This window comes from Echeneis naucrates, chromosome 5 (assembly GCF_900963305.1).
Source record: "Echeneis naucrates chromosome 5, fEcheNa1.1, whole genome shotgun sequence".
Lineage (NCBI taxonomy): Eukaryota > Metazoa > Chordata > Actinopteri > Carangiformes > Echeneidae > Echeneis > Echeneis naucrates.
In genome coordinates, this window is record NC_042515.1 from 18064602 (window position 1) to 18076756 (window position 12155).

The 12155-nt window shown below is 42.7% G+C and overlaps 1 protein-coding gene across 2 annotated transcripts; it reads right to left on the reverse strand.

Moving 5' to 3' along the window:
• On the reverse strand, positions 1–12155 carry pcsk1 (proprotein convertase subtilisin/kexin type 1). Of its 2 annotated transcripts, XM_029501864.1 has the most exons (15): positions 11806–12155; positions 10792–10896; positions 10582–10704; positions 7340–7486; positions 6172–6248; positions 5277–5365; positions 4538–4710; positions 4041–4253; positions 3778–3878; positions 3428–3661; positions 2125–2282; positions 1885–2018; positions 1526–1732; positions 844–992; positions 1–771 (listed from the first exon to the last, which is right to left on the reverse strand). In XM_029501864.1, exons 1-15 carry the CDS (start codon positions 11992–11994, stop codon positions 573–575), a joined length of 2298 nt encoding a protein of 765 aa, XP_029357724.1. In that variant the 5' UTR covers positions 11995–12155; the 3' UTR covers positions 1–572. The 2 variants fall into 2 exon arrangements, with proteins under 2 accessions (XP_029357724.1, XP_029357723.1); XM_029501863.1 differs by having other exon boundaries at positions 1–1004; positions 1571–1732.

A 12155-nucleotide genomic window follows, 5' to 3' on the forward strand; every position in this document is an offset into this window, starting at 1 on the left:
CTATAAATTGTAAATTGATTTTTGTAGTGAAGATTTTAGATGCCAAGTGTTTTTCAAACCCATATTACAATCATTGTCTTTACAGATATATAGATACCAATACAAAAGTTATATTCTAGAGGTGGCATGCTTGAGCAGGCAGTGAAGAGAAGAGAGACAAGGCTTTCTCCTTCTTTTGACACAATTTAAATGCTTTTTACTTAGTTCTCATGAAATGGACATACAGGTTTTGGCAGAGATACTCTAAACAAGTCCATATTTTGAATCTTATGGGGGCTGTGTAAATGTTTCTCTGAATGAATGAAAATATTAAATAAACAGTGATTGGCAGAGGAATGCAAAGAGATCAGATATGCAGCATTTTGGGAGAAAAAATAGAACTGAGTGGAAGAGTTTTTCTTCCTGTATTTCTTCTCTTCTCCTGCACTCCTCCACTGCCTCATCCCATCTCTCCACTTTCTCTCATCTTCGCCTTGTTCCTCTGCTCCCCAACCAACACATAACCATGCTACCCCCTTAACTTATATACCTCTCCTCTCCTCTCCTCTCCCCTTTCCGCTCTCCCTCGGCCTTCACTTGCGGTCCTCATCTATCATTTCAAATAGGGCCTGCAGCAGTCGGTCATCTCTGTGCCTGTATGGCTTGGTGCTGTAGAAGCCGTCGCTGTAGTCGCTGTAGACACTGTCCTCTGGGCCGCGGAACTTGTTGATTAGGTCCAGAGCCTGGTACAGCTTCTGAGGCGGGACTCTTGTGGCAGCAGGAGAGAGGCGTCTGTCCAGCTGCTGCTGCTTCTTCCAGTTGGAAGAGGAGGAGGAAAAGGCTCTGGCTATGGCCTGGGGATGCTGTAGGGCTGGGGTCTGCCGATTGAAGGCTGTCTGCAGGAGACGCAGAAGGGCCACAGAGGCGGGTGAATTTGAGGGCTTTTTAGACACCTTTTCTTGTTTGGAAGAGGGTGAAGCTTCTGCAGTGTCTGTCTTGGAAGGTGGGTGGGCCTGTGCCGGCTCCTGAATCGGCAGACAGATATGAGACATGTTATTGGTCTGTGAAAAAGAAATAGTTCAAGGTAGCAGTTAGTTATCTTAGCCACAGAGTGGCAAGACAGGGAGTCCTTGCTACAAAACCACACAACCCCCTTTTAAACAACTCAGCTTTTGGTGGATTCTTCCTTGAAGCGTAACATGTAAAGTGGTCAAGCTGGTCCTATATCCACTTGTCATTGTTTTATTGTAAGGTTAATGTGTTGGAGTGAACAACAGAAACGAAAAGCAGTATTTCACTGCTTAAATGTGGTATACGCTGCACTATGCTATAGTACCTATTATCCAATACATAGGCTCTGCTTTCAAGTGGATTTATTGATACAAGGAAACTTGGAAACAAGATCCATGTCCTCTCTCCACTCTTTTTATTAATTATTTAATTTATCACATATCATTTAGCCGTGTCAGCCCCATCGCTTTTACGTCTCCTTTTACGTCTCCTCATTTAGTTTTGCCTTCTGCTACCAACAGTGAGCTCAGATCACTGGCCGTTGTTGGTTGCAGATATCCACCCGTAGCTTGGGACTCACCTCCATCATGTCATCCATATGTTCTACACCCCGCCTGTCATTCTGCACAGCGTTGTAGGGAATGTACACCCTAGGTTTCTTCATGTGCTCTGGCTTCTCTGATGTCCCATGAAGGATCAGCTTCCAGCTCAAAATCCGACCCTTGTTCTCCATTCGGCCTGACTGGGAGAGGAAACAAGGATATATCGAAAACTGACAGCGGCTCAGCACATTGATTATAATATTAATTTATATGTTCGTTTTTGCTTTTTATACAGATAAGTTGAATTCTTGCTTCAACTGCATGTAGAAATGTGGGGCTAATTCACACTCACAGTGTCTGTGATCTTTAGTGCCCATGTACCAGCAGGGTCTTCTCCCCATGTATGGACAGACATGAAGTCCCAGTTTCTGAAGCCGTTAGAGGACGTGTCCCTCTCTCGCTCAGCCAGCAGCACTGTACTGGTACCTGAGGGAAAATCACATATATCCAAAGGGATGGATCAATTATCTACTTCATTATTGCACTCATACTGAAATGTGTACAGACGTGTATATGTTTGTGTCTTTCTAACCGGCTGGGGAGGTGAGTGTGATGTGCAGATCTCCTCTCCTGGTGTATTCAATGCTAGCCTCCACCTGCACATGCTCCAGTGAACGGATTGCATTTTCCTGCCCTGCGCAGGCTTTGGTTGGAATCTCTATAGTGATCTCCCCTGCTGCTTTCAGCTCCCTGTAGGATGCATTAAAATAGCAGGGATTGAGACACACAAACAGCTCTCCGTGACAACAGAAGGCTATCATATGTGCCACATAGTTCCCGACCATGTTGTCGTTGTTTTACATGGGGTGGGGAAACTGTAGCGGGATGGAATAGGAAATACATAATATGGTGTCACAAGCTGTACACATCATATATTATATGCGATAATTCAATGACGAGCCCAAATCTTCAGCACATCAATCATATATAAGATGTAAAGACAGATACAGATGCCTTCAGTCACTCATTTGGAAAAACAGTTAATCCCCATCTCTCCCAGACATGAATGAAAGGATTTCCATGTGCAAGCTGGCATAAAGCTGGATGTTGTCGACCACTAAGCATTCACGAAAATGCAGGGTCAAATCCCCTGGATTAAACAGGGATGTAGCAAGATAATGGGGAAACTGGGTGTCAGTGCTATTAAGTCTCATAATCCAATGTAAATTACAAAATGGACACTTAAAGAACTCAGACGGCCTTAGCAGGTGCTGGTGGTGCATTATGAAGTCCAAGGATTTTTCAAGTATACCTACTAAGATTTTCCTAGGCAGTTAATCCAAAAAGAAACATAAAGAATACACTTGGTTAGAGAGCAGCTATTACTATATCTGAGTTTAGCATTGTTTAGCAAGTGATAATTAATAAAAAGTACCAATAGTTGACTGACCGCAACTTTAAATGATTACAGCTGTTACCATGAAAAAGGAAAACTATTTTAATTCATTTGATTGGTTGTCATGCCACTTACATACACAGGTCCTCCCAAGCCTAAGACTCTGTTATTATCATCAGTCCTCTTGAATAAAACAACAGATGCGTCTTTAATAACGCAGATGGTTCTATCTGTTTGCTTTGTTGGACCAAAATTATCAGGAAAACTGCGAGTGGGATTGGATTGGATACATGGCCAAAACATCATGCAGACATTTTTAAGCGCATTGCGTTGGATGACAAGCTGTATCATGACGAAGTATGGCAATTACTATAATATACTGGTATTAGTTAATACCAATAGGCCATTGGTTATCTGATATCTGAAATCCTGGACCACTGGCAAAACAAAGCAAAAAAGTGAAAGACAGAAAAAAAAAGTAGATGAGAATTAGAGGTACCTTGGCTGGAAAGAATCATCCCGGACAATACATTGCTTTTTTTCAGGGACGTGCTTCCAGCTGGCTGGCTCAGCGAGGTCTACCAGGGCTTTAGCGTTCAGAAGGCCAAAGCCAAAGCGGCTGTTGACCATCAGTCCTGCTCCATTCCTTTTCCAGCCTGGATTATTGGCCAAAGGGTCAAACTCCGAGGTCCAGACTATGATGTGCTGCAGGTCTCTCCAGGTTAGATCCGGACTAACATGGGGAAGATGGCGTGGAAGGCAGACCAGAGAGAATTTAGTTACACTGATACAAAAGCCTCAGATGCCTTCATAAAGTATATCAAAACATCATATCATTTCAAAACATACTTTTGTTCCAGTGCCAGTGCAAATATCCCAGCAGCCAACGGGGCAGAGGCCGATGTTCCAGTGTGCGTCTGAGTGCACTCATTATGGAGATCAGCACTTGTCTGAGAGTCAGCAGGCCAACAGAGCATGGATTGAAATGACTTTTATATATCCTTTTAACAAAACTACAGTGACGTCAAAATGCAAAAATAATAAGTAATGTAGCATAAAATGACACAGCATCGCTTACATTACATAACAGCACATCATTTGCAGTCACTTACGATCCTCTGGTCAGTGTAGTCTCCACTGCTGTACGCTGTAGCCAAAGTGGAGGAGCACTTTTCAGCGTACCAGGGAGACAGACCTTGCTGCGAGGCACTGCTGATTGAGATGGTGTAGATGCTGTCTGTGTAGCCATCGCAGTCACAGTTATCTCCCTGACGGCCCCCATTACCTGAGGCCCAAACAAAGATAGAGCCCTTCCCACCACGGCCCTGGAGAGGGAATGGCAGAGAAAAGAAATAGCGAATAGTTGTGCTATTTTATGGACAAAAAAGCTATAACTAAGTGCAGAAACCGTTTTTTGAAAATTAATTTGACAATGTGTCAGTCAAAGGTTTATTCCTGTCAAAGCAGATGACATTGTCCTTATTGATTTTTTTTTCTATCTGATTTCCATCACTGCTCTATCAGATAACAGCTCCCATTGGGAACCACAGTCTGAGATCTCCCAAACTGACTGTGAGTGGAAACTTCCCTTCTTATCATTTATGATCACCTTCTGGATGCCGTATTCAAAAGCTTTCTGGGCCAGGCGGCCAGGGCCCTCCACTGTCTTGCCATCATCGTTGGGTCCCCAGCTGGCACTGTAGATGTCCACATGGTCTGGATTGAACCCAATAGAACTGGCTTCAATTGCATCTGTCACAATCCCATCCAGCATACGAATCCCTGAGCAGATGGAGATCAGTTCATTTTGTGATATTTGAACTCGGGGACATTGCTACAATGTTTGGCTGTTCTGGAGGGTAGAAAGAAAAAAGTTGTAAAATGTTCTAATTTATGTCCTGATTTGAAAAAATAAAATACAGAAAATGATTAGAGCCTTTCAATTATACTGCTTTTTTTATCAGGATAGTACATATTAACATGGAGGTTCTTCCAGGACAAAGTAGGAACCAGCTACCCACCTCGGCCCTTCAGAATTTTCCATCCTAATGAGAAAGCCATTGCTTTGGTGGATTGGAGCTGACTGATTTTGGAGAATGACATTATGCAACCATCTGGTGTAAAAATAAGGTCTCCATTTGGAAATCAGCCCTCTCTGCTAGCTATAAATACAATAAACAAAGTAACACTACCTCAAAGAATGACACCTTAGATGTATCTACTAACTAAAACAAAACCTATATATCTGACACAGGGGGGTAGGGTTTGGGGGTTAACCCTCACAGATGAATAAATGTGTGGTGTGTTAGTATGACATATACAGCTTTAAGAAATCAGATATATTGTACCTCCAACCTTGGAGTTATATGCCACTCCAACCCCACATTTATTGTTGTCTGCCTGCATAGCAATTTCCCCAGCACACCTGGTCCCATGCCTGGAAAGAAGAAGCATATTTAATATATAGTCTTTGTTTTAAAATAGCTTGAACTGATGTTTATCACATGCTGCTTTCTGCAAGGAATTCAACTGCAATGTGTGTTTGATTCTTCTGCATTGTAATTTTCGCTGAGGCCTCTGGGCATTTTGGTTGTGGAGCTTGTCTCCTGAAATGTCATGTTTGGAGCAGAAGATAGAGAAAATTGTGAGGACCTCGGATAATGGAGGTCCTCTGGTTGTAAGGCTCTGCAATTATTCGTCAGGGAGAGTAGGCTTTGACCTGTGGAGTATTCTGATAACAAAAGAGCACAGGGTTGTTGGCAGTGAGCTCCGTGTATGTGTGTGTGGGAGACATTTAGCACATGCTAAGCCATTAATATCAGCTCTGGTATATAACTTGGGGAAGCAAAGAAAGAGAGGAAGTAAACTGTGTTTCCCAGTCTTTGGAAGAGTCTGCCTTTGCTTTTGATGCGACTTAACATAACCAAATTCAAGCAACAAAATGAAGAAGCATATTTAATATCTAGTCTTTGTTTTAAAATAGCTTGAACTGTTGTTTATCACATGCTGCTTTCTGCAAGGAATTCAACTGCAATGTGTGTTTGATTCTTCTGCATTGTAATTTTCCATGAGGCCTCTGGGCATTTGTGGAACTTGTCTCCTGAAATGTCATGTTTGGAGCAGAAGATAGAGAAACACATTCCTATAAAAGGAGTATCAAAGGATTGTACTTGTGGTTTTGCTGTTTCAAACTAGGTAAAAGGAAGGTTTATGAATGTCAGAGTGGCATTCTCAGAAGCTTACTTGTTTTCATTAGTGGAGTCGTATCTGGGGAAGGGGTCTGGGTCGTTGTCGTTAAAATCGTAGCTGGCTGCTGCATCCTTCAAGAACAACACACAGAATAGGATCAGACATCTCTCTCTGCAATGCTGAGGGATGACGAGAAGGTATGTCAGTGAGGAAAGCTTGTCAGAAGCAATCTGCTGTCATGGAGACGGATATGAATGGTGACAGGAGAACAGAGAGTGACGTGATGAATTTGTGAATGAAAACACATTGAATGACTGGCGACCTGTCCAGGGTGACCCCGCCTTCGCCCGGAACGTTGGCTGGGATTGTTTCCAGCTCCCCCCTGTGACCGGGAAACGGAAAAGCAGTAGAAGATGGATGGATGGATGGATGGAACACATTGAATGACCCTGAGCACGATGCTATTTTTGGCTGAATACTGTTTCATGAGAGGATAAACAGCAATGTTTAAATGTAGACATATTTTTTTCCCCTGTCATTCATTTTGCTTGAAAATGTATTAAATGGACAAGTAATATTTTTATTTTTAGGGTAAGGGTTTTAGAGCTTCCTCTGAGCAAAAGCTTTAATATCCGGTTTAAATCAGCTGCCTGTGCCTGTCATTGCAGAATTACTGCTGTTAAGTTATGCAAAGGCAATATGCTCATATGCCTGGATTGTTAAGGATAAGCGTTGTGGCTGATTGAGCCTGTTTGATTAATCTGTGTTATCTTAATTACAGTGGGAGTTGTTGCCATCAGCCCTGTTGTTATACATAATTTCTTTCTCGCACTCCCTCACTCACTCCCTTGCTCTCTCTTTTGTTTTATGGACTAGTGAGGCTTCAAAGAGTGACAGTACTGTTTGAAACTAAACCACAGATGGGGCTTTAAAAAGCTTTTAGAGTTCCTGTCAACACGAGAAACTGTGGAAAAATGAAACCTTTGTTTCTATCGAAACATCACTGGGGTAAGATGAATACGTTACTCATAGAACATGCTTATTCAGAAACAATATCCCCATCCACAGATTAACCCCCTGGGGCTCCTCAGAGGGAAACATTATCATATAGAAGACTTATTACTCTCTTCATGAAGCAACTTGCAAGGTGTCACCAGCAGTGTTGCTAGGGCAACACTAGACCCAGACGACGGAGGCTGTCTCCATGGAAACACTGTCTTACGTAGTTGGAGTAGATGTCTGTGTGGTTCCACTCCAGCCCATCATCCAGCACGGTGATGACCACTCCTTTCCCTGTGATGCCTTTCTGCCACACGGGGATCACATGCAGGTCCAGCTTTGGCAGCGAGGACGAGGTCCGCGTATCTTGCTAGAAGATAAGGACAAAGATGCTTGTCATGGTGTGAAAACTGCTGTCGCTTGCCCTGGTCTGATTGTTTTCTTGCATTCTAAACTACATGTCTATGACCAAACCCTAATTGAAATGGGCTTATCTGGAGAGCAATTAATTAGCCAACTAAGTATTATCATATTTGGAAAGAAAGGAGAGTAGGGTTCTCAAGCTCACTGAGTCACCCTGTTCTTCCACTGACCTTTACAGAAATTAATTACTGGAATGATGGCTCTTCCTTTGTCAGGGTGCAACTCCACTCCTACTGTATGGCCACTTGTAGGCAGATTGCTCTGAGAGGGTGGTAATGATATAGCCTTTTGTTTTGTGCAATACAGAACTTCCCACATGAAGCTTGACAGCACCTAGAGATGCGTTGGGTTTCAACCCATGATTCTTCTGTCTCGACTCACATTATTTAGAAAAAGCCATCTCCAAGGCTGGATAATTTCATACAATTTTGGAGTTGGTAAAATATATATTTTTTAAATGGAACATCAGCAGGGAAGGAGTTGAGCAGAGTCCATGCCTACATGCCTGCCCAAGGAAGAGTGTGATTTAGAGCTGGAGACAGCTAAGACTAAAAAAAGAACTCACTTTTCTCTTTCGCTCTCTGTGCATTATGCACAGACACTGCAGAATGCCACCCCAAGATGTGACTCATCCCTGTGATGTATCGGATTTTCTCCACTCCCACTCGGATTCGATGTTTTCACCCCATCCTCTCACAAGGATCACTTTCCTTCACTTCGGACAGACTCTGCAGCAGCTGATGATAAACTCTAATCTCAGTGTAAATACACGCCATTCACGCACTGCGTTTCAATAGCAAACGGCTCTGGAGGCTGTTTCCTCCTGAACAGCTCATATCTACCATCTGTTTGTTTTGGTGTATGCACACTTGTTGATGCTGTCCATGGCCTGCCATATATAGACTTTAATGGCAAAGAGCAAACAGGCACAGCTAGGACAGTAGCTTAGGAAACAAGTGAGTGGATGTACATACAAACAGATCCCTCCATGCACAAATCATACAGACCGACACTTGTATCGGATACACACACACTCACACACAATCCGCCTCTCTCTCTCACACAGCCATGGATACTACAAGTATGACTCACTCCCTGATTGAATTATCCAGCAGTCACCCACTCTTGAATAGATAGACACTCATCCCCTCTGCTGCTATTACAGTGGCTACTACCACCGTCACACAGCTCCACCCTCGCTAATGCCAGGAATCATCATGTCTGACAACGTGTATCCTATTTTTTCATTATCATGTGTTTGTTCATTTGCAAAAACTAGCAGGGTGGGTCATTATGCATCAGATGAACCACAACATAGCCCTTGGCATCATGCTGAAATGCACTGCCACTTTGGGGCCAATTCCATTAGTGTCATCATCCCTGATCGGCAAAAATAATTCACCTCAATTTGTTTTCTTATTCTCAGTAAGCATGTGAGTCATGCTCAGTTAGTATTAGTGCAGAGAAGTGGAAGCTGAGAAAAAAAATCCCTCCTCCTCTCCCTCTGTGTCTCTCTCTCTAAAATGCATACACAAACACTGGTGCAACACACGTGCACATGCTTCGCTGATTTCTGGCTTTCTGAGGGTGGTGAAGATGGTTCAGTGACTTTTCTTTATTAAAGGGGATGGGTTAAGTCTCATTTACACGGAAATTGATGTGTAAGCAGTATATATCATGTTGGTTCCCAGGTTTAACAGCTGGTGGGGCATGTATAGTGACATCTTTCTCAGGCCTAAAAGAAAAACCTCATTCACCAAATCTTGAACTATTTGTCTTCATTTTTTTTTTCCTTTTTTTGGTTTGCTTGATTATAAATGAAATAACATATACATCTGTTGGCAGAAATGCAACACTGAATGTTACATGTTACAACATGCTACACGTGGTTATTTGCATTTACAGCATCAAGAATTAATTAACAACCATAGTTCATTGTTAAATAGAAATAAAATTAATCAGGTACTTCAATATTATGATCACTTCTGAGTTTAGAGGATCCATTGTTTTTAAAGTAAATATCTTGGGTTTAAGGCAGCTGGACATAATAGCTGCCCAAATAAATCATTTGTTGATATGCATAGAAAATATCTTGATACTGAAAAATCACGTTGACTGCAGCTCTAACTAAGTAGTGGCTTAGTGTCTTTAGTGGTTTAAAAAAATACATAAGCTCCCTCCAGATGCATTCAAGCACTATTATATTTGTGTATATGCTGTGGTCAGTGGGACAGAGGCCGAGTTATTTTAAGCTTATGGATCTAAATTAGTGGTACCATTGGGGGTCAGGCTAAGGTCAGGATAAGGTGAATGTGTTAGTAATGGATCTAGGATGGGATGCATGGCTTTGACAATCTACTGTTCTCTGTTGCTACTTGGCCTCAATGGGCTAAAACATCCCATTCAGGGTAAATTGGGACTTAATGGACAGTGTTCTACTCTACTCCACTCTCCATCCTGCTGGATTATAGTCTCTCCACCCCTCTCATCTCCACATGGACTGAGTTACCAATTAAGCAAATGGCTCTTTTAGTTTGATGTGCTTGACAGTTTGAGGCTACTATTTCCTTATTTTCTCTTTTCAGTGAGTGTTCAGTGTTTGTAGTTTTTGCATTCTTGCTGGTTACATTAATACCTGCATACATTCATGTATAGAGACTTGCCGGCACATGCATACACACTCAATAATCCTCCAACACAAGCCTGAGGTCCGTGTGGGGACACTGAGCGTTCAACCATGTGGAGCTGGCCAGCACTCACAGGACCACAGTTTGTCTCGAGGGAGACCAGAGTAGCTGCATCCAAACAGAAGGCCCAACCAGACGCAAAGAGCACAGCATATGACCAGCAGAGCGCATAAACACATAGATCTGTGGTTTATGGGAAGTACACAGTGTTCAGACTTTTTCAGTATAGACTAGATATATTGTCAATTGTGTCACTTGTTGAACATCTGATTGTGTTTTTTCAAACACAATGAAGTGGCACCACCGGGCCAAATTCACTGTTGTGTATATATTGTGAGTCTTAGTTGAGACTCACCAAGTACCACTGCTGGTTCCACATGGGATCATCAAACAGCTTATCCACCGGGCAATCCTTGCACCCCCCGAGGGACGCTCGCTTGTTGCGACGTTTCTCGTACTGCTGCTCTGCCCACAGCACCTTCAGGCAGACGGGTTGAGGCATTTGGTCAGTGTGGTCTTTTAAAATGACTCAATTAGGATGACACATGCTGAGGAGACCACTCACCCGATCATCCTCTGAAAGCTGCCTGGTGATGTGGCCAGCACTTCGCTTCATTCTGCTAGGATGAGTGCGGTGTTTGAACAAGAAATGGTCTTGCAGGGCCCCAATCTACACAGAAGATGACATGGCACGAGACAGGCTGAGTATTTTATATGAAAGGAAATAATGCCATCCATCTGGTCGTTGAATCCTGGGGGGAAGAAGTCTAAGAAGACTTTAGTTTTTTTTACACAATTGGATGGTAGACTCGAAGACAGATGGACAACATGCTTCATTTACAGGCTTTATTTGTATTAATTTCAGCTGAACATAATACACAGAAGTCACATCAATGTGGATATGCCTTCTTAGATCTTAAGGGGTTTAATCCTGTCCAACTCAATGTCACTTTTCCAACACTTAACATAGAAGCACAGCTGCTTATACGACTGTTACATATAAAGAAGAAGAAAATGAAAGACTCCATACAGTGTTTCTCAGTATCCATGACACCTGAGATCTCAGTTAATTATTGACTGCTGCCACAGCTACAGGTTTTACAGATGATTCAGACTGGACCATATGTATCTCTGCATTAGCTAGTCTCACATACCTGGGAAGAAGCTGGGCCTTAGCCCCCATGATTGTTGGCTATCAGATATGTGCAAACAGCAGTGAGTCACAGTCTTTTAATTTAGCAGGATGTTGAAAATACAGTATTTGCTTCAGTGTGTTCCGGACTAATGTTCTTATCAAGTACAGCGGAATAACTGATAGAGCTCCTGTTACAACACAGTCCACAGATTATACTGTAGGACGGGGGCTTAATTTACATCCCATGATCCATTGGGCTTTTATGGTTCCTTTTTGATGGCTGTTAAATAACATATTTGATATTAAAATGAGTGCTGTTGTGGCAAGCCAAACAAATAAGACGCATTAAAACTAAATGCTAAATTGAAATTAATCTGAAGCTTATTTTGTTCTGCCGGCACACGCAGTGTCCAAACTGGTTTGCTTCAGGGCGTTGGTGCCTACCTGTCGGACCAATTCGTAGTCCAGCTCCTTCGCGATCGCCTGCGCGGCGGCCAGTCCGCCTGGGATCTCCACTGCCCACTCGTTCAGGTACTGCCTGTCCCCGAAAAGAGACTCCAAAGACCGGGGAACCACAGAGCAGAGGATGGCAAGAACACAACACATCACCGGTGGACGACATCTCATTTCCATCTCAGAGATATTCAACCAGAAAAAATATAAATGTGTAGCCTATATATAAATATATGCAACAGTCAAATATCAAAGCTCAATAAATGTGCTGTGGTGGTAATAATAAAGAGTCCCTGTTAATTCGTCAAGAAAGAGCTGGCTGAGGTGGAAAGAACGTGAAA